General features: G+C 49.7%; 1 protein-coding gene across 1 annotated transcript in view; it reads right to left on the bottom strand.

Annotated features, from left to right (window-relative positions):
* Positions 1–19,157, bottom strand: part of SEC14L5 (SEC14 like lipid binding 5) — a 42,304-nt gene extending 23,147 nt beyond the window's left edge. The window contains exons 1-2 of the mRNA XM_084763861.1: positions 18,894–19,157; positions 18,173–18,276 (exon numbers count right to left, since the gene is read on the bottom strand). Of these exons, the coding sequence (XP_084619987.1) occupies positions 18,173–18,235 (63 nt within the window). The 5' untranslated portion in view covers positions 18,236–18,276; positions 18,894–19,157. The remainder of the gene's footprint in view (positions 1–18,172; positions 18,277–18,893) is intronic.
* Positions 19,158–19,522: the final 365 nt, after the last annotated feature.

Below are 19,522 nucleotides of genomic sequence, written 5' to 3'. Positions count from 1 at the left end.
GAGAGCATGGCCCAGCAGGTAAAGGCACCTCCCAACAGGCCCGAGTCCAATCCCCAAAACCTACGAGGAGGGAAGACTCAGCTCCCACGGACACATCACATACATACACACCACACATGGGGAAAGTTTAAATAAAGAGTGAAAGAAAGGGGAAAAAAAAAAAACTAAACAAGGTTCAAGTGACCCGGGCATGCTCGCACACAACTGTAACCCCAGCGCTCGTTAGGCAGAGCCAGGAGGATCAACAGAAGTCGGACGGCTGCCTGGTTTTTGTTTGTTTTTACTTTATACACTTATTTGTTTGTTTGGGGAGAGGGGCACGAGACACCGCACACATGTGGAGGTCAGAGGACACCTTTCAGGAAGTTGGATCTCTCTTTCCATCACAGAAGTCCCGTTGATCAAACTTAGGCCACCACACTTGGCAGCAGAACCCTTTACCCCCTGGGCAACCTTGCCAGCCCCTTCTTACTTTCTTCTTTTTCTCTCCTCTCTCTACCACAGAAAACATTTTTATTGATTCTCTGGGAGTTTCACGTCAAGCCCCCCAGACACCTGCCTGTTCCACACCGTGAGTTCCAGGCTACACATAACATTTTGTCTCGGGGGAAAAAAATAAAAACAAAAGCCTTAAGCCCACTCAGGTGATCCCTGCACTGAGGAAGTAGAAGCAGGAGGGTCACCTTTCTAGCAAGTTCAAGGCCAGCCAGAGACACCTGAGACCCAGTTTCAAAATTAATAGAAGATAAATAAATATCTGATGCAAAAAGCGTGTGAATATAAACATAGAAATTTAATTATGAATATTGCTAGCACATATTTACAGTGTCTGTAGAGAATCTGCGTCTCTATGATATGTGTCGGTAACTGTGTAAGCATGTGTAGAGATACATATGATATTCTATATACAAACACGTAAGTAGTTTAAATGTGGTACTCATTTTTATATGTGAGCCTATGTACCATAGTATATACATATGGATAGTTTGGGGACACGGAACCCATCGCCTCATGCTGCTAAGCATGCATTCCACCAGCTGTCTATGCTCTCAGCCTTGCTGTCAGGGGTTTGACTGTTTTTGGTTTTTGGTTTTGGTTTTTGTTTTGAGGGAGAGTCTCATGTAGCCCAGGCTGGCTTTGAACTCACTGTCTATGGAGGATGACCTTAAACTTCTGATCTAGCTGCTGGGATGATAGGTGTGTGCCACCTGGCTAGGATGGTATTTGTGTGTGTGTGTGTGTGTGTGTGTGTGTGTGTGTGTGTGTGTGTTATACTTGTGTAAATCATAATGAGTGAGTCCTCCCTACCTAGGTGTCAATTCTACTGTGTATAAGCTGTGTGACTTAAGGCAGGGCACTTAGCCTCTCTGTGCTTATTGCAACTGAGTGAAGTGGTGCTAAAGAGAAGCCGTCAGGGTCCTTTCATCATGGTGTATTAATGTCATTAACCTCCACAACAGTGGGCCCTCCAGGAGTGTCCCTGAGGCCGCTGTCCGTAAAGCTACTTCAGACCCTGGACTGGGGGTGCTTCTTTCTGAGTACACAGGGCAGGTGGAGGTAACCGGAGAGGACCCCTTCAAGTGTTCAGGGATGGCAACTCCTTGCCCCAACTCTAGATGCCCCCAATCAGGGTCAGCTCTTAGCTGGCACAACCTACATGCCCCAGACCTGGGACCAGACAAACTCCAAAACAGTGGCAGCATCTGAGGACAGTGACCTCCTCTCTGTCCCTTCAGCTCCAGGGAGGAGACACCACTCTGGCCCTGAAGGAGAAGGGGTCTCAGGAAGGACAGAAGGACACTGGATGCCAATGGGGCCATCCCTGCACAGGCAAACACCACACCCTGTAATTAATACATGTGAGGTCTTATCACCCTGGGCAACGCACCCCGTGACTCCTGGCTTCTGGGACAGCCATATATTCACTCTGGAAGGATCGAAGCCATTCTAAAGAGACACTTGAGGGGAATATCCCACGAGGCCTCAACCCTAGCAAAGAACTACAGGCAAGTAAAGACGCTGAGAGCAGGAGAAATAGTCTTTCCCAGGGAAGAACACAGCAATTAGTTATCCAACACCAAATGGTCAGCCCTGAAAACACACACACAAGTAACATTATACAAACTCATCAGGTTTCATTTATATATTCAGAAATAATATGCATATACACATGTGTGTTATAAGCAATTCATGAAAAAAGAAGTCATGAATTTGAAAGGGTGCAAGGAAGGGTATATAAGCGGGTTGGAGAGATGGAAGGGAAGGGAATTATATTACAGTCTCAAAAATAAAAGAAATAATTTTTTGTTTGTTTGTTTTTCAAGACAGGATTTCTCTGTGTAGCCTTGGCTGTCCTGGACTCACTTTATAGACCAGGCTGGGCTCGAACTCACAGAGATCTGCCTGCCTCTGCCTCCTGAGTGCTGGGATTACAGGTGTGTGCCTGGCTAGAAATACTTTTTTTTTTAAAGAAAGATATAGATATGTGTGGTGGCGCACGCCTTTAATCCCAGCACTTAGGAGGCAGAAGCATGCAGATCTCTGTGAGTTCGAGGCCAGCCTGGTCTACAAAGTGAGTCCAGGACAGCCAGGGCTACACAGAGAAACCTTGTTCAAAAACCCAGAGACGAGAGAGTGGGAGGGAGATTTGTACTCCCCCCTCAAGTGACAGGAAGGGCTTCTGGGGGAGATCCCTGAGAACTACGTGTGTGACCCCACCCCAAGGACAGGCATCTGCCCTCTAAGCAGGGCTGCAGAGCAGGTGGTATAAGAGCCTGCAGGGACCCTGGGCAGCCACCTGCTCCCAGCTGACCCAAGCAAGACCCTTCCTTGCCTTTCTCTAGCCCTGAAACAGCCTCATTGCTTGGTAACCAGGAGGAGTGTCCAGAGCACAGGGACAGCCCTGGATGGTAGGACAAGCTGGCTCCTTCTCAGGTGCCAAATGCAGGAGAGAGCGAGGGTGGAGCCAGTTTTAGATGTCACCTCTCCTGTGGGCAGCTGCTGTAGAGAGTGTTATCCTCTGAGCAAGACAGCCACCATCTTTAGCAGCACAGCTGTGCCTGCTCACAATAGTTTGCACTACCCATCGGGCTGGTGAGCTCTTGACATCCTCTCGTGGAGGGAAGGAGTCACTGAACCATTACCTAAGAATCCAGTGGCTCCTTCTGCCACTTGTATGCAATTCTGCCCTAAGTGCATGTGGCCTCGGGGGGTCTCAGGTAATGCTAAGGACTATGGCATGTATAGCCTAATTGAAATAAGGACTCCATTTGTGTGCCTATGGGGAAGCCTTCATTTGGCTGCAAAATCACCTTCCAGCGAGGAGTCTTTGGGTCGCATGCACTCCTATAAACAATCACTCACCTGCACTCTATATAAGCCAAATGAACTCGTCGGTTCCCTATATGGGATGGTGGTGGAATGGTATGCTGTTGAGAACTTATGGGGGGGGTAGACATTATTTATATCTCCCCAGGGAAGGAATTCTCTCCACAGTAACAAATGTGACATTTGAGAGTGAGCCGTGCGTGAACTGGTCAGGCAGAGCCAGTTTCTGCTGCCTCCTAACTAGGGGACATTGGATAAGCACTGGCCTTCTCGGAGCCTCTATGTCCATCTCTGGAATGAGGTGGTTAAGTTCCTGAATCACCAGAGATTGTCAAGGATGTCGCTGATGTCACACCAAGCCACATCGTCACCGAGGCAAGTCTCGGCTGTGTTCCTCCAGCTGCAAGGTCTCTCATGTGTCATTCTTGGATGATGTCCTCTCTTGACTAAATAGGAAGCCGGAGCTCACTGACTGACTCAGTGATTCACCCCAGGTCACACAGAGATGATAAATTTGGACTTGAATCCCGTGTGCCCAGCCCCCACTCTCCTCCAGGAACTCCTTGCTCAGCGTTTGTTCCTGTGGGAGCCTCAGAAACAGAGCTGGGCACTGTGCCCAGGGCCTATCCAACCACATCTTTCCCTTCTCTGCCCCAAGCCTTTCAATTCCTGCCAGGGCGAGGCTGCACCACCCTCTGCCTCGGACTACTGTCAAGTCCCCATCGCCCTAGTGAAATGAATGGAGCAGGCAGCAAGCCCTGAGCTGGGGAGCTGGGGGCGGCTCAGCGAGTAAAGCACTTGCCTTGTCTGCACAAGAAGTGACTTTAATTCCTGGGAACCCACGTAAAAGAAGCTGGGCAAGATGGCATGCGCTTGTAATGCCAGCAATGGAGACATGGGAGATGGAGACAGGTGGGTCTCTGGAGCTCACTGGCCAACCAGCCTAGCCTATTAGATAAGTCCTAGGCCAGTGAGAGACCCTACCTCAAAAATAAAGTGAACATTACCTGAGGAACAAGACGTAAGGTTGACCTCTAGGCTCTACATTTGTAACAGCACACACACAAAGACTCTCTCTCTCTCTCTCTCTCTCTCTCTCTCTCTCTCTCTCTCTCTCTCCCTCTCTCGCTCTCTCGCTCTCTCGCTCTCTCGCTCTCTCGCTTTCTCTCCCTCCCCTACCCCTGCCCTGTGTATATCTCTGTCTCATACACACTGAAGTGGTTTGAACAGGTGTGAACGCTTAACCCTTAGGGAGTGGCACTAGGTGTGGCCTTGTTGGAGGAAGTGTGCCATTGTGGAAGTAGGCTTTGAGGTCTCCTATATGCTCAAGCCATGCCCAGCGAGGAATCCAGTCTCCTGATGCTGCCTGTGGAGCAAGATGTAGAACTCTCAGGCTCTTCTCCAGCACCACATCTGCCTGGGCACTGCCATGCTTCATACCATGACGATAATGGACTGACCACCCCAATGAAATGGCTTCCTTTATAAGAGTTGCCATAATCATGGTGTCTCTTCACAGCAATAAAGCCCAAACTAACACACACACACACACACACACACACACACACACACACACGTATCCAGACTTCACACTCTTTACTTTGGCCTCCATCAACCCACCTTCCCCTCTGGCCCCCGACCCTGTTCCAGTCGCACTAGCCTTGCCAGCTCTGGAATGTGTCCAGCTTGCCCTGCCATAGGACATTGCACCTGCTGTTCCATGCTTTAAAAGCTCATCCATCAGTGACTGGAAGAGCAGGAGGCATGAGTCACTGGGACTTTCTGGAAGGAGCTACCCTTCCTCCAGGGATTCGTCCCAGGCATCTCCCCTGCACAGCTGCCTCCTCTCCATCTCTTTGGCCCATTCATTTCCTTGACAGCTCTAATCAACACTCCCAATGATAGACAAGCCTGTGGCGTGTCTTATCACAGCTGGCTTCCCACAGAAGTCCTCAGCCCGATTCCTGGCTCCACCGTTGATGTAGAAATGACAAAGCATGGTCAGGGAACTTGTATCACCGTGCCATGGTCCTAAAACCACCTGAATGGCATTCAGGGAGAGAGGCGCAGCGCCATAGCCTATGGGTGGCCTGCTTCCCATTGGAGGACGCCACCCAATGACCCCAGATTACAGGCTTGGGGATGTTGGCTGACAGTGGATGGCTTTCTACAACCATAAAAGAGAGGGTTCCATCTTCACCCAGAGGCCCTAGAGCTCCAGCGCAGTGGGGAAGGTAGATGACCCGGAGATACTTGCCAGCGGTGAAGACAGTGGCCACCAAGGAACCCTGGGCACCAGTGTTCCTCTTACAGAGTGCTAACCACAAGGCATAATAGTATGGAAGCTGAGTGTCCCCCATCACATCTCCATGATGCTCCCCCTTTGTGGATGTGTAAGTGGAGGCAGGAAAGGGCAGAAACAGGCAGGGGACTGGCCTGGTGGGAAGAGACTCTGCTCACATCCTAAAGCCAGGAGAACGGGCTTCCTGCTCCCACTGCAGAGAGAACGCCCTTGCCTTCTCACTGGAGAATGTTCTAGGATGTGGTCACTTTCCAGGGAAGCTTGTTTGAGCTCCTAGTGCTGAGTCCCAAGTGAGCCTGGCTGTCACTGTAGCCACATGGACAGTGAACACTAAGGGCCAGTCAATGAGTCAGCATGGAACATCCCAGGAGTTTCACACTACCTGTCCCAACAATTCGAGAAACTAGGCAGAAGTCGTGTAGCTATGGAGAAACCAAAGTTCAGAGAGACTGAGCCACGTGCCCACAATCACACGGCTTGTGAGGAGAGAAGCCAGCATTTGACCCTCTGGCAGCCAGCGTATGGGTTCTTGGTTCTGTGTTACCCCTCCCTCAAGCCAAATGGGCAAACACACACACACACACACACACACACACACACACACACACACACACACACACACGGATCCAGGTTCAGCTCATTATTCTAACCATGTTCAGTTCAGCCCTCCTGTGGCTTCCTGATAGTCCCTCAGTTCCTCGGGAGTATGTCCGTCTCCACAACTCCACCCCAGCCATGAGCCTCCCTGAGGGTCCACTGAGCTAGCTGTTTCCCCATCCCATGCTAGGCTGAAAGAAGAAACAGGAAGAAACTATGGCTCACTGAAGCTCAGAAGCCTGACCAATGCATGGCGACTCCACCTTGACGGTAACAGAGTAGTCGAGCCCACTCCCAGCACGGTCAGGTCTTCCCAAGGACCTGGCACCCACAACATACCCAGAGTGCTCGCATCATGTTATACACAGGTGATCCCAGCCCTGTATTGGAGTGGGAGTGCTGAGGTGAGCCTGAAGGGGGCAGCATTTGGTATACAGCTTTCAAAGGACTTTTTCTGTTTTTCTTTTCTTTCTTTAACTTTTTTTGTTTTGTCTCTGGTGTTGTTATTGTTTTCTTTTCTTTCTTTTTTCTTTTGACACATTTTTGTTTGTTTTAAGACAAAGCCTTAGCTGGGCACAGTGGCACACACCTTCAATCCCAGAACTCAGGGAGGCAGAGGCAGGAGGATCGCTGTGAGTTCAAGGCCAGCCTGGTCTACAAAGTGAGTCCAGGACAGCCAGGGCTACACAGAGAAACACTGTATCAAAGGAGGAGGAGGAGGAGGAGGAGGAGGAGGAGGAGGAGGAGGAGGAGGAGGAGGAGGAAGAAGAAGAAGAAGAAGAAGAAGAAGAAGAAGAAGAAGAAGAAGAAGAAGAAGAAGAAGAAGAAGAAGACAACGACAAGGGCTCAAGTAGCCAGGCTACATGACCTAAGGATGTATGTACATGAGCCGTTATGTAGCCAAGGATGACCTTGAACTTCTGATCTTCTCTCTCTACCTTCCCACATCCTGGGATCACAGGTGTGCACCACCAGCTCTGATCTATGCAGTACTGGGTTCTGGGTTCTGCATGTGAGGCCAGCACTCTACCAACTGAGCTATTATTCCCCAGCCCACACACTCCTTTTCAAGCTGCAGGTTTGCGTTCTAGACTCACTACACTGCTCCTCTTCCCGGGCCAGGTGTGACTGAACCTTGAGAACCTCTTAGGTGCTGGTGTCCTGCACTGGGAAACACCAGCCTAGATTCTGGGACTAAAGAGCCCTTTTCGTAACAGAGTCTCCTCGAAAGATGTGGCTCACAGGACCTGCCTGTGCTGCGAATCTGCTCAGCCAACTCTGTCCCTGTCAAGGGGCCTCCACTACCAGCTCATGTCCCCATACTCCGCCTGGCCACCCACTAAGGAAGCCTGAGCCTGTCCACCTGTCCAGACCAAATAGGCATGTGGTGTGGCCTTCTGGGGTCACCGGGCCACAGAAGACTCAAGTTACAGTCCCTTTGCCAGGTAGCAGGGGGCAGGGCTGGGTGAGGGTGGATAAGCAGACTTGCCTACTCAGAAAGAGAACAGGCCCAAAGCCCAGAGCCTGTCCCTGAGAGGCCACATCTTATGGGGCCTTGATTTTGCAGAAGGAGGCTTGGTGGGTAAAGCAGGATGGCTGGAGTCTGGCAGCCCTGCATTCCCAGCTGGACCCGCCCACCTCCAGGCAGCAGAATTCCCCTAACTACAGCTTGACTCTGATATCCTCCTCTTCCACGAAGGACGTGTGTTGCGTTTCCCTTGGTCCCCAGTGTGACACTACTGAGAGGCTACAGAGTCTGTAAAAGGTGATGATGATGCATGGGCCGCAAAGACAGCTCAGCAGGTAACAGCGCCTACTGATCTTCCAGAGGAGCTCAGCTCGGTTCCCAACACTCATGTTGGGTGGTTCACAACTGCCTGTAACTCCAGTTCTGAGGGATCCACTGCCTCTGGCACCCATGGGCACTCACACTTATGTGTACACACACACACACACACACACACACACACACACACACACAGGGGTGGCTATGGGCTAAGGGTATAGTTCAGTAGGTAGAGGGCTTGCTTAGCATACACAAAGCCCTGGGTTCTATCCCGAGCATTGCATAAAAAACATGTGCAATGAGACACGCCAGCAATCACAGACCCGAGGCAGCGGAGGCAGAAGGACCCGCAGCTCAGGGTCACTCAGCAGCATAGTGAGTTCAAGGACAGAGGGCCTGGACTACATGAAACCCAATCCCAAAAATGACAGTGGGGGGGGGGTGTGGTTGTGGTTGTGCATGGCTTTGATCCCAGCATTTGGGAAACAGAGGCAGGAGGATCTCTATGAGTTCAAGGCCAGCCTGGTCTACATGGCAAGTCCCAGGACAGCCAGGGCTACACAGAGAAACCCTGTCTTAAAAAAAAGAAAAAGAAAAGAAAGCTAACTGAATGGATAGCTACACCCCAGCTCCATGGGGACTTGGTAACATTGGACTTGGATGTTCAGAGTGGAACTGCTGCCAGTAGCCAGAAGACAGGCAAAGTTGCTAACAGTGTGGTCACTCTACACAATGGAATACCACTCAGTCATTATAACACATAGAGTTCAGGGTCAGTGAGATGGCTCAGTAGATAAAGGTGCTTGTTGCTAAGCCTAGTGACCTGACACTCATTCCCAGTACCCACAAGAGAAGAAGAAAATTCACTCAAAGGTAGTCTTCTGTCTTTCCTGGTATAAGTGCTAACACACAAACACACACACACACACACACACACACACACACACACACACACACACACACACACACAAATAACCCAAACAAACAAAGAGCAAACACGTAATAGCACTTGGATGGTGCTGAGTGAAATAAACCCAGCACTAAAGGGAAAACTCCCTAGGACGGCTCAGTTTGTAGACAAAGCAGTCCGGAGGGTCTCCAGAGTCAAGGGCAGAGGTGGAGCAAGAGCTGTTTTGCAGGTAGTCTCAGCTGGGCAGTGGAGGCCTCTGGAGGGTGCCAGTTGCCCAGCAATGCATCTGTCCCCAATGTCACTGACAGCAGACTTAAAATAGTTGCCATGGCAGGGCTTTGTTTTGGCTCTTTGTTGCTGTTGTTTGTTTGATGGGGCTGAAGTTGGAACCCAGAGCCTCCTGTGTGCTCACCAAGAGCCCTGCCACTGCGCGCAGCCCAACCGGAAGCAGTGTGTTCACTGTGGGAGACTAGGGCAGGCTCCTGACAGTGCTCCTCAGCATGCAGAACCGGACCTTAAGTCAGTTTGTTTTGGTTTCTGCACTACAGTCTCTACTGTGTTGCTCACCACAACAACTATCTAAGCAGGCCTGGTGGCACACAGCTATCATCCCAGCACTTAGAAGGTGGGTCAGGAATCCAAGGCCAGTCTTAGCTCTGGATTGCATTTGAGCCTTGGATACATGAGATCTTGCAGGGTGGTGGTGGTGACACAAAAATACCTTAAAAGTGCCAGGTAGGGGGCTAGAAAGATGGTTTGGCTCTTCTGACCTTTGTGGGTACCAGGCATGCATGTAGTGCACATACATGTATGCAGTTACAACACTCATATACATAAAATAGGGATTTTTTTAATCTAAAAAATTTGTTTGGTTTTTTTTTTTAACTGCCTGACATGGTAGCACAGGACTGTAATCTCAGCGCTCAGTAAACAGAGGCAGGAAGATAGATAGAAATTCAAGGCCATCCTGGTATCATGGTATTCATGGGGGTTCCAGGATGAACTACAGCTAAGAGCTACAGAGATATCTCAAGAGATAAATAAACTAAGCACGGTGGTGCACACCTTTAGTCCCAGGACTCAGGAGGCAGAGGCAGGTGGATCTCTATGAGTATGAGGCCAGCCTGGTCTACGTAGAGAGTTCTAAGCCAGCCAGGGCTACTTAGAGAAACCCTGTCTGGAATAAGCAAACAATAATGATAGATAAATAAGTAGGGATTGGGGAGATGGCTCAGTGGTAGGGACGTACAGGCATGAGGATCCGAGCTGGGACCCCCGATATCCAGCACTGTCAATACCAGAGAAAGGAGGGTCACTAGGACTTGCTAGCTCTAAATTCAGTGAGAGCCCCTGTCTCAAGGGAGTAAGGTGGAGAGTGACACACATGCACACAGACACCACATCTTGACACAGAGAAAATAAAGAAAACCTGATCACCAGACAGACACAGTACCACCTTCCAGAACCTTCTTTAATGAAAAAAAGACCCTTAAAGACAGGTAAACACGTCAACAGACGAATAATGCACTCCCGTCACAAAAGCAGAAAGTGATCTAGTGCGGGCAGCAGCTAACGCATGCTGAAAGGAACAGTGGCTGGGGACCTCCTCCTGTCCACCTCAAGGCTGCTGACACCCGAAGACTCTTTGACGGGCAGTGGATAGGAATAGCCCAAATCAGAGCTCATCACCAAGGCGGAATTGCTCCCTTTCATCAGTTAACAACCAGATCAAATGATGCCCCTGGGAACTCATTTAACCTCACTTAAATAAGGCCCCAGATGCTTTATTAAAAGGATGTCCACAGCAACCATTCTGTAGGAACTGCTTTGGCTCGGGCTGCAAGAGTATCCGGCTCCTTATTAAAGATCCATTTGCTCAATTACACACTGCGTATCAATACAGCACGGCCAGGGCTTTAAATATTTTAACACCAAATTGCAGGAGGGTAGAACCACGTCTCCACAAGCCTCGGAAAACCTACGGCTTACAAACTTCCGATTCAAGCCCCTTTTCCTCCTTATGTTTGCAAGACCAAAGGGGATTTGGGGCCCAAGACACGCTGGGACAGTGGCCACACAAGAAAGGAAGAGAAAAGCTGGATGTGGCAGAGGCCAGGTGGGTCACTGTGAGTTCGAGGCCAGCCTGGTCTATAAAGCGAGTCCAGGACAGCCAAGGCTACACAGAGAAACCTTGTCTCAAAAAACCAAAAGGCAGGGGAGAGGAGGGGCTGGAGAGAAGGCTCAGTGGTTAAAAGCACTGTCTGCTCTTCCAAAGGACCAGGGTTCAAATCCCAGAACCTACACAGCAGCTCACTACCATCTGTAGCTCCAATTCCAAGGAATCTGACATCCTCACACCAATGCACATAAAATAAAATAAAATAAAATATTTAAAAAGATGTTAAGAGGTTGGGGATTTAGCTCAGTGGTAGAGCACTTGCCTAGAACGCCCTGGGTTTGGTCCTCAGCTCTTGAAAAGAAAAAAAAAAAAGATGTCAGAGCAATTGTATTAGGAGGAGGAGGGGGAGGAGGAAGAAGAGGAAGAGGAGGAGGAGAAGAAGAAAAGAAAAAAGAAAGAAAGAAAGAAAGAAAGAAAGAAACTTCACCTCCAAGGCTTTGCCCCAGGGGTTTTACCACACGTTGCAACGTAAGCCAACTCTACGGCATGAGAGTCTCTAAATTCCTGCCCATGCTCTGCTGCATGCTGGGTGTTACTGACACAAGACAAAATGGCAGCAAAACTTAAAGGAACATAGTCTCGGATTTGTTTGTATGGGGGTTGGGGAGGGGGCTCAAAAGGACACAGATGGATTCCTGAAGAATAAGGAATCCACTACAAGAGGTATTAGCTCAGTGGACAGCCAGAGCAGCCACATAACGATGGAAGCTCTGTGGAGAGCTGAGGCTCCAGCCCCGGAGACAGGCAGCATGGCCAAGTCTCTGAAGAGAACTGGAGCTCAACACGGCAAAGGAAGGAGCATCTTCCTGTGCCTTTTGAGAAGGGGAGAGGCTCAGGGCAAGCCTGCAGGCGCTCTGATTCCTAGACAGGAGGCAGGAAAAGGAACGTGGAACAGGAAGGGGGAGACGCCTCTCACTCTGGGGGTCTGATATTTGTTTCCTGGTGACTGGGTCAAGAAACTTCAGTGCAGTTAATAAAGCCAAAATCTCGATCAGAGAGTTTTAGTCTTTCTCAAGACATTTCAAATGAGAATGGTAAAAAGCAAAAAGCTATGGTTAGGGATGTGGCTCAGTTACAGTGTGGGTACCAGCACCACGTTTAAAAACAATGACTTTAGTTTCATTGAGGGACTCTATCTCAGATAAAGAAAGGTGCCTTGCTCTGTCACTCTCTGCTTACTCACCAGAAGCAGAAGCTAGGCTGTCTCAATTTTTCCTCCTTTTTTTCTCCTGTTTAAAACTATATGAGGGTACCCAGGCACAGTGGCACACAGCTGTAGTCCCAGCACTCAGGGGGGCAGAGATAGGTGAATTTCTGTGAGTTCAAGGCCAGCCTGGTCTACAAAGTGAGTCCAGGACTACAAAAACCTATGTGAGAGCTGTTATAAGCTAGAGAGATGGCTCAGTGTAAAGAGCACTGCTGCTCTTCCAGAGGACCCAGGTCCAATTCCCAGCACCCACGTGATAGCATACAATTGTCTGTGACTACAGTTCCAGGGGATCTGTGGTACCAGGCATGCAGGTGGTACACACATATCTGCATGCAGGCAAAACACCCACACTCATAAAGCTATATTGGACCATTCTATTATTCATTGTGTAAATTGCATTGCTATTTATAAAATTAAATATGGCTTAAAGACCTTAAGGGGCTAGAGAGATAGCTTAGCAGCTAAAAGCATGTGCTGGCTGTTCTTCCTGGAGACCGACCCTAGTGCTATTCCCAGCACCCATGTCAGAAGGTTTACAACCATGTGTAATTACTAATCCAGGGAGGTTAGTGTCTCTGGGCTCCACGGATACCCACACTCATGTGCACATGCCCACACATGCCCACACATGGACACACACACACACACACACACACACACACACACACACATACATATAATGTAAAATAAAAATAAATCTTTTTCTCTGAGTTCAAGGCCAACCAGGTCTACACAGTGAGTTCTAGGATAGCTAGGGCCACACAGAGAAACCTTGTCTGGAAAAAAAAAAATCAAAACTCTGTGGTGTGTGTGTGTGTGTGTGTGTGTGTGTGTGTGTGTGTGAGTAGGTACCTGCATCCTAATATTCGAGTATGGACACCAGAAGTTGATGTCAGATATCCCCTTCTGTCACTCTCCATCTTAGTTTTGATGTACAATTGTTCACTAAGCCTAGAGGTCAGCATGTTTCTACTAGGTGACTGGCAGTGAGCCTTGGAGATCTCCCTGTCTCTGCACCTCCTTCCTGAGGATTTAAAGGCGCACACTACCGCACTCAGCTTTTATATGGTGGGTGCTGGGACATCCTGACTCAGGTCTTCATGGTTGCACACGAAGCCCTTTAGCCACTGAGCCATCTCCCTGGCTCAGTTCTTTTAATATAGTTTCCACGCTTGGGAGGCTGACACAGGAAGGTGGCTGTGAGTTCCAGGCCAGCCTGAGGTACAGAATCAGGTCATGTCTGGAACTGAAAATCAGTCCATTGGGCCAGTGGGATGGCTCAGTGGGTAAAGGTGTCTGTAGTAAGACTAAAGACCTGAGTTCAATTCCCAGGACTCACACTGTAAAAGAAAACTGAATCCATACATTTATCCTCTGACCTCCATATCTCTCTCTAAAATAGTGTAATTAACATTTTGGAAATCTTGCTAGAGAGATTTCTCAGTGGTTAAAAGCACTTACTGCTCTTCCAGAGGACAAGGATTTGGTTCCCAGCACCTGCATCACAACCACCTGTGACTCCAGCTCCAATATGTTCTGGCCTTGGTGGGTGCCTGCACAAGATGCACATAAACTCATACATGCATACATACATACATACATACATATGTACGTACATACATACACACACACACATACACACATATAAATAAGAATTTTTTTTTAAGTTTTAGAAGTCAATCAGTAAATGAATAGATGTTCTGGGAAGCTTCTCAGTTTCCGCTTGTGGGCTTTTGAAACATGAAGGGGTGATTCGATTCTCCAGACACCTCTGTGAAACAGAAAGCAAAAGGCCGGTGCTCGGATGCCTGGAGTCAGCTAAGTTCATCCCCAGGGGTCCAGCCTGGAACCCACGCTGAGGGCAAGCAGCAGCTGAGGAACAAAGGGGGCATTAAGGGCAGAAAAACCCCTTTGTGCCGCCAGAGCCACAAGTTCCGCGACGTTATGTAGCTATTTGAGGGACAATAGCCTTTTGTCAACAGTTAGCAAAATGTCTTTGTCTGTGGTGAAGCTGCAGGATCTGGACACAGGACAGGACCGGAAGAGGAGAGAGAGGAGGAAGAGGAGAGAGAGGAGGAAGAGGAGAGAGAGGAGGAAGAGGAGAGAGAGGAGGAAGAGGAGAGAGAGGAGGAAGAGGAGAGAGAGGAGGCTGTGGCCCACCCTTTAGAGAACACTTTGAAGATGACTCAACACACTTTACTATTTAATTTGTTGGTTTGGTTTGGATTTTGAGTTCCTGGCTAGCCTGGAACTCACAGAGATCCCTCTGCCTCAGTCTCTGAAGTGCTTGAAATTCACTATTGGAAAACTTTCCCTTCTTCTTCTTCTTCTTCTTCTTCTTCTTCTTCTTCTTCTTCTTCTTCTTCTTCTTTTCTTTCTTACTTTTTTTAAATGGGGAACTTGAGAGTGTCTCCTGTAACTTTGGCTAGCCTTGTAGCTCACAATGTCTTTGCCTCTACCATCTTTCCACCTACTGCTAGGACTCTGGGCACGAACCATCACACCTGATTGTGGATATTTTATATAACCTATACACGATACATTTACATTTTTTGTTTGTTTGTTTGTTTGTTTGTTTGTTTGTTTTTTGAGAGAGGGTCTCTTTGTGTAGCCCTGGCTGTCCTGGAACTCACTCTGGAGACTAGGCTGGCTTCAAACTCAGAGATCTACCTGGCTCTGCCTTTCGAGTCCTGCGATTAAAGGCGTGCACCGCCACTGCCACCACCACCAACTACCCACCCACCCACCCCTTGCTGAATTCACATGTATTAAGCTCACCCAGCAGATAATTTTCCACCCTACAGACAAGAGTCTGAAAGCCCTGGGTGTAGCTGATGTTTGCTACTTTGTGGGTTCTTTCTTTTCTTCCACTCTTCTCCACCCTTTTTCTTCCACCCCCTCAACCCTCTAACACTGGATATAAGAGAAAAAGGGATAGAAAGGAAAGGAAAGAGATGCCTGAATAAAGTCAGGGGTCGGAAAGGGGGCGACGTTATCGTTAGACTGCTTCCTGCTGATTAGGGGGTGCAGAGCTCCTTGGGGGTATCTAATTTCCTTCCCTCCTCCTCTTCCTTCTCCTCTTCCTCTTCTTCGTCCTTCTTTGTGAATGACTACATAACAAACCACAGCCAACAGCAAAACTCTTTGCATGCCCTCCGAAAAATCCTCAGAATGCCAGATGTTACACAGCCACAAAAACTATCCGAGGATGGCAAAATCACACCTCTTCTAGAGCACGAGGCAAATCATAGTCAGCTGCTGTGAACTAAGCCCTGGAGCCTCACACCTGAGATTAAAACAAAAACATATTCTTTTGTGGGTTTTTTTGCTTTGGTTTGGTTTGGTTTTTGGTTTTCCGAGACAGGGTTTCTCTGTGTAGCCTTGCCGGTCCTGGACTCACTTTATAGACTAGGCTGGCCTCGAACTCACAGAGATATGCCTGCCTCTGCCTCCTGAGTGCTGGGATTAAAGATCTGCACCACCACGCTCAACTCAGAAACATACTCTTATAATATCTCTGTGGGTTTTTTTGTTTGGTTTGTTTTTGGTTGTGAGCCTAGCCTTTAACAGCGGAGTCATCTCTCCTCTCCAGTCCTCTCTGTGTTTTGCGGAGGGGGGGGGGGGTTTGTTTGTTTGCTTGCTTTTTTTTAAAGAAATCAAAATTCCAAAATTCTCACTTTACACCTGGGTTTTGAAACAATTCCAGATGGAGAGGACAATGAATGAGTGGGCTTGGAAGCTTAGAAAGTGTGAGTAGCCAGGACCAGGAGAGCACTCTTTACATATTTAAACTACAATATTCACATTTTCAGGAGGCTGGGCATGTGGAGATCAGAGAACATCCTGTGAGAGCCTCTTCTCTTCCTCCATTTGGTGTCAGGGATGGAACTTGGGTCTTCATGCTGGAAGGCACCCACCTTTATCCAAAGAGCCAGCTCGACAGCCTTTCTCTTTCACACAGCCTCTCAAGTAACTAAGGCTGCCCTCGAACTCATGGCAAACTGAGGATAACGGCATGATGGCTGAGCACGCCGTATGAAACGATGAAATCCTGAGGACTGAGTCCAGGGCTTTGTTTGGGCTGAGAGAACACGCCACTGACTGAGAAACAATCCTTCATCCCGTATCTCCTATCTGCTTGGTATGAAGTGAGCAATGTACTGGGAACACACACACACACACACACACACACACACACACACACACACACACATTAATCACCATGACAACCTTATGCCAAAGTGTGACATGAAGCAGCATGGATCCCATCCTTCCTTCTGACCAACATGGCTGAGTTTTAGCATCACCCTCTGGAGTCACAGCCCCATGGCAGAGAAGGGGAGCTCTGAAGCCTGTCTGAACAGGACTCTCAGCAAGAGCCAGAGTTTATGGCTCGTTTCCTTCTTACTAGAGCCTGCTGTGGGAGCTTTGCAGACAGCAGTTCACTCAACCACCAGCCATCACCAGGATCTGGAAAACAGGAGTGAAGTCACCTGCTTCAAGGCTACCCAGCTTGTCGACCTCGCCATCCTGGGGACCAGCCATGTGTAGTGATGCCTCCTGTGGGCCTCTGTCTTCTAGCTGACTAGACAAATATGAGCGTGTGGGCTCCTAGAATTGGACCAGACAGGACACATGCACAGACACACCAGCAGAGGCACGTTCTTAAAAAGAAGGCCGAGGTTAGCAGTTGAGCTGGGGTGCAGCAGAATGGGGAGACACTGGCATTTTGGGGTGTCCAACCTTTTGACACTGATATGATGTTGCAGTCTACAACGATACTGGGCCACATACATGGCTATCCTGGGACACACGTACCCTATAGGCCACAGATTGGACATACTTGAAAGATATTTATTTAGTTGTTGTTGTTGTTGTTGTTGTTGTTGTTGTTGTTGTTGTTTGAGACAGGGTCTCTCTGTGTAGCCTTGGCTGTCCTGGACTCACTTTGTAGACCAGGCTGTCCTCGAACTCACAGCGATCTGCCTGCCTCTGCCTCCCAAGTGCAGGGATTAAAGGCGTGCGCCACCACACCCGGCTCAAGATATTTTAATATAATCATTTCTAAAACCTTGTCCTCTCTCTCTCCCCCACCGCTCCCGTGTGTGTGTGTGTGTGTGTGTGTGTGTGTGTGTGTGTGTGTGTGTGTGCGTGCGCGCGCGCGCGCGCATTAGGCATGGAACTGAGCCTTCTGCATGCCAGGCAAGCATTCATCGTGGTCTTTCAGCTCCAGCTCTAGACCTTGTGTGATAACAGGAAACGCCATATGTTGCCGGTGCCTAGTATGTGACAATCATGGGGCTTCTGGGACACCAGTCCCTTCCACTACTCTCCCCCACAAGCCTGCAGCACTGTCCTCATTTCTCCAAGGAGAGACTGAAGCTCCAAGAGACAAAATGATGGAACCCAGAGACGGAATCCAAGCACGCCCTAGCTCTGGTCTCAGTGCAGGGACCTGATCCAGAGGACTGACTGGGGTCAGCCCTGGGCACCCAGCTGCCTCACTGCACGACACGTACACACACGCACACAGGCACACCGGAAGGCTCCCCCTCCACCCCCTGTTCTTGTTTCTATGTAGCCCAGGATGACTTTGAGCTCCTGAGCCTCCTGCTTTGGCCACTTGAATGCTGGGGTTAAAGGCACAAACCACCACCCTAGGTCTTGTATTTTATCTGCTAGGCTGACTTCCAAGAGTCATGACAGGTGGAAGGGGGTGGCCAGGCAGACAAGTCAGGGCAGCTGAGCAGCCCAGCAATTCCTTCCCACTTCACGGTCTGAAAATGTCCTCTTTCCTTCCCACCGCAGCTGACCTCCAGTCACAAGAGGGCCCTCACTCACCGCCACCAGCGAACACTCACCGCCATGACCAGCTCGAATGGATACTTGTAAACTCGGACAGGAGACTGGTATTTTTGCACCATGTTCAAACTCGGATGCCGCCAGGGCAGGGTGAGCACGGAGCCTGGGAATGAGGAGTTTGCTGGTAAGGTGACAGCTCCCTTCACATAAAGCATGAGCAATCGCCTGCCGGGTTGTCAAGCGACCCCAGCCCTCACTGACCAGGTGTGCTCTTCTCCCAGCCCTCAAAGTAAGAAACTGATATGGCTGCCAGCTAATCCAGGCCAGGACCACCCCGAGCCACACTCATGCCTCTAAAAGCAAGCAACACTTCATGCCTTTTCTCCATCCCCACTCCTTCAGAGGCACCCTCAGCGCCACCTACTCAAGCAGGCACACACATTTGCAATTCTAACATTACCACGAGTGTCCTCACATATTCTCCCCCATGACTTGCAGTGCAAATCCTGCCCTAAGCCCGCCCCTCGGTCTCTTTGTAACCTGCCTTTTTATTTTTCTCCATGATACCCTGACATATACAGCCTTCTTCTGTACATTTCACCCGCGCCCCCACTCCCACACAGGGCAGCCCTTGTTCACGCAGCCCAGAACTTTGCATGGGCACTCAGCTCCCCGCAGCAACTCCACGCACGCACACTATTCCCCAGGTGCACATGGTTGCGCACCCACACAAAGCTATTCAAACACGCATGCACGCACAGGCCTCGCAACCCCGCTTACCCTCAGAGCTGTTGGAGACACAGCACGGTGTTCTGGCACCTGCTTGACCTGGGAGCTGAGCTCGCCAGAGCCCCAGCAGGGGCCTTGCCCGAAGCGCAGAACCTTGGAGCTCAGCAGTTTCAGTCTGGCTCCAGCTCCTTGTCAATCCTACACACACTCTAGCCCGCAGGCTAAAGAGGGACCAGCGCGGTGACAGATGTGCCCGGCCTGGAGAGCTCCAGGACCCGGGACAGCGGGAGGGAGAGCCTGGCCTGGCCTGGCCCCACCCCCAAGGGCTTATCTTGTTCCTTGATTGGTCTGATCCCAACACGCCCCGGCCAGACTCTGCCCACTGTCTTAAGCCCAGCCCCACGTTTTTACTGGTCCCTCGCTTGGTCACGCCTTTAACCCCACCCTTGCTCCCTATTGGCCATGGTTCTAGAATGCTCCGCCCGCACCGACCGGGTCCGCTGTCACCCAGACTCAGCAAAGGCTACTCCCCACACCAATCTCCACCCCCATGAGGACCCAGCCCTCAAGCCCCTCCCCCTGTTCACCTGACCCTGCCCAGAGGTACAGCGGTGCTTCCCTGGTTTACAACAGCCTTGCTCCGTGTAATCTCTTCAACCCACTCCACCTAAACTTTTTGT

This window comes from Acomys minous, assembly GCF_964271855.1.
Source record: "Acomys minous genome assembly, chromosome: 16".
Taxonomy (NCBI): Eukaryota; Metazoa; Chordata; class Mammalia; order Rodentia; family Muridae; genus Acomys; species Acomys minous.
The sequence above is the reverse complement of the archived record's forward strand: the minus strand, read 5'-3'. Positions and strand labels throughout refer to the sequence as shown.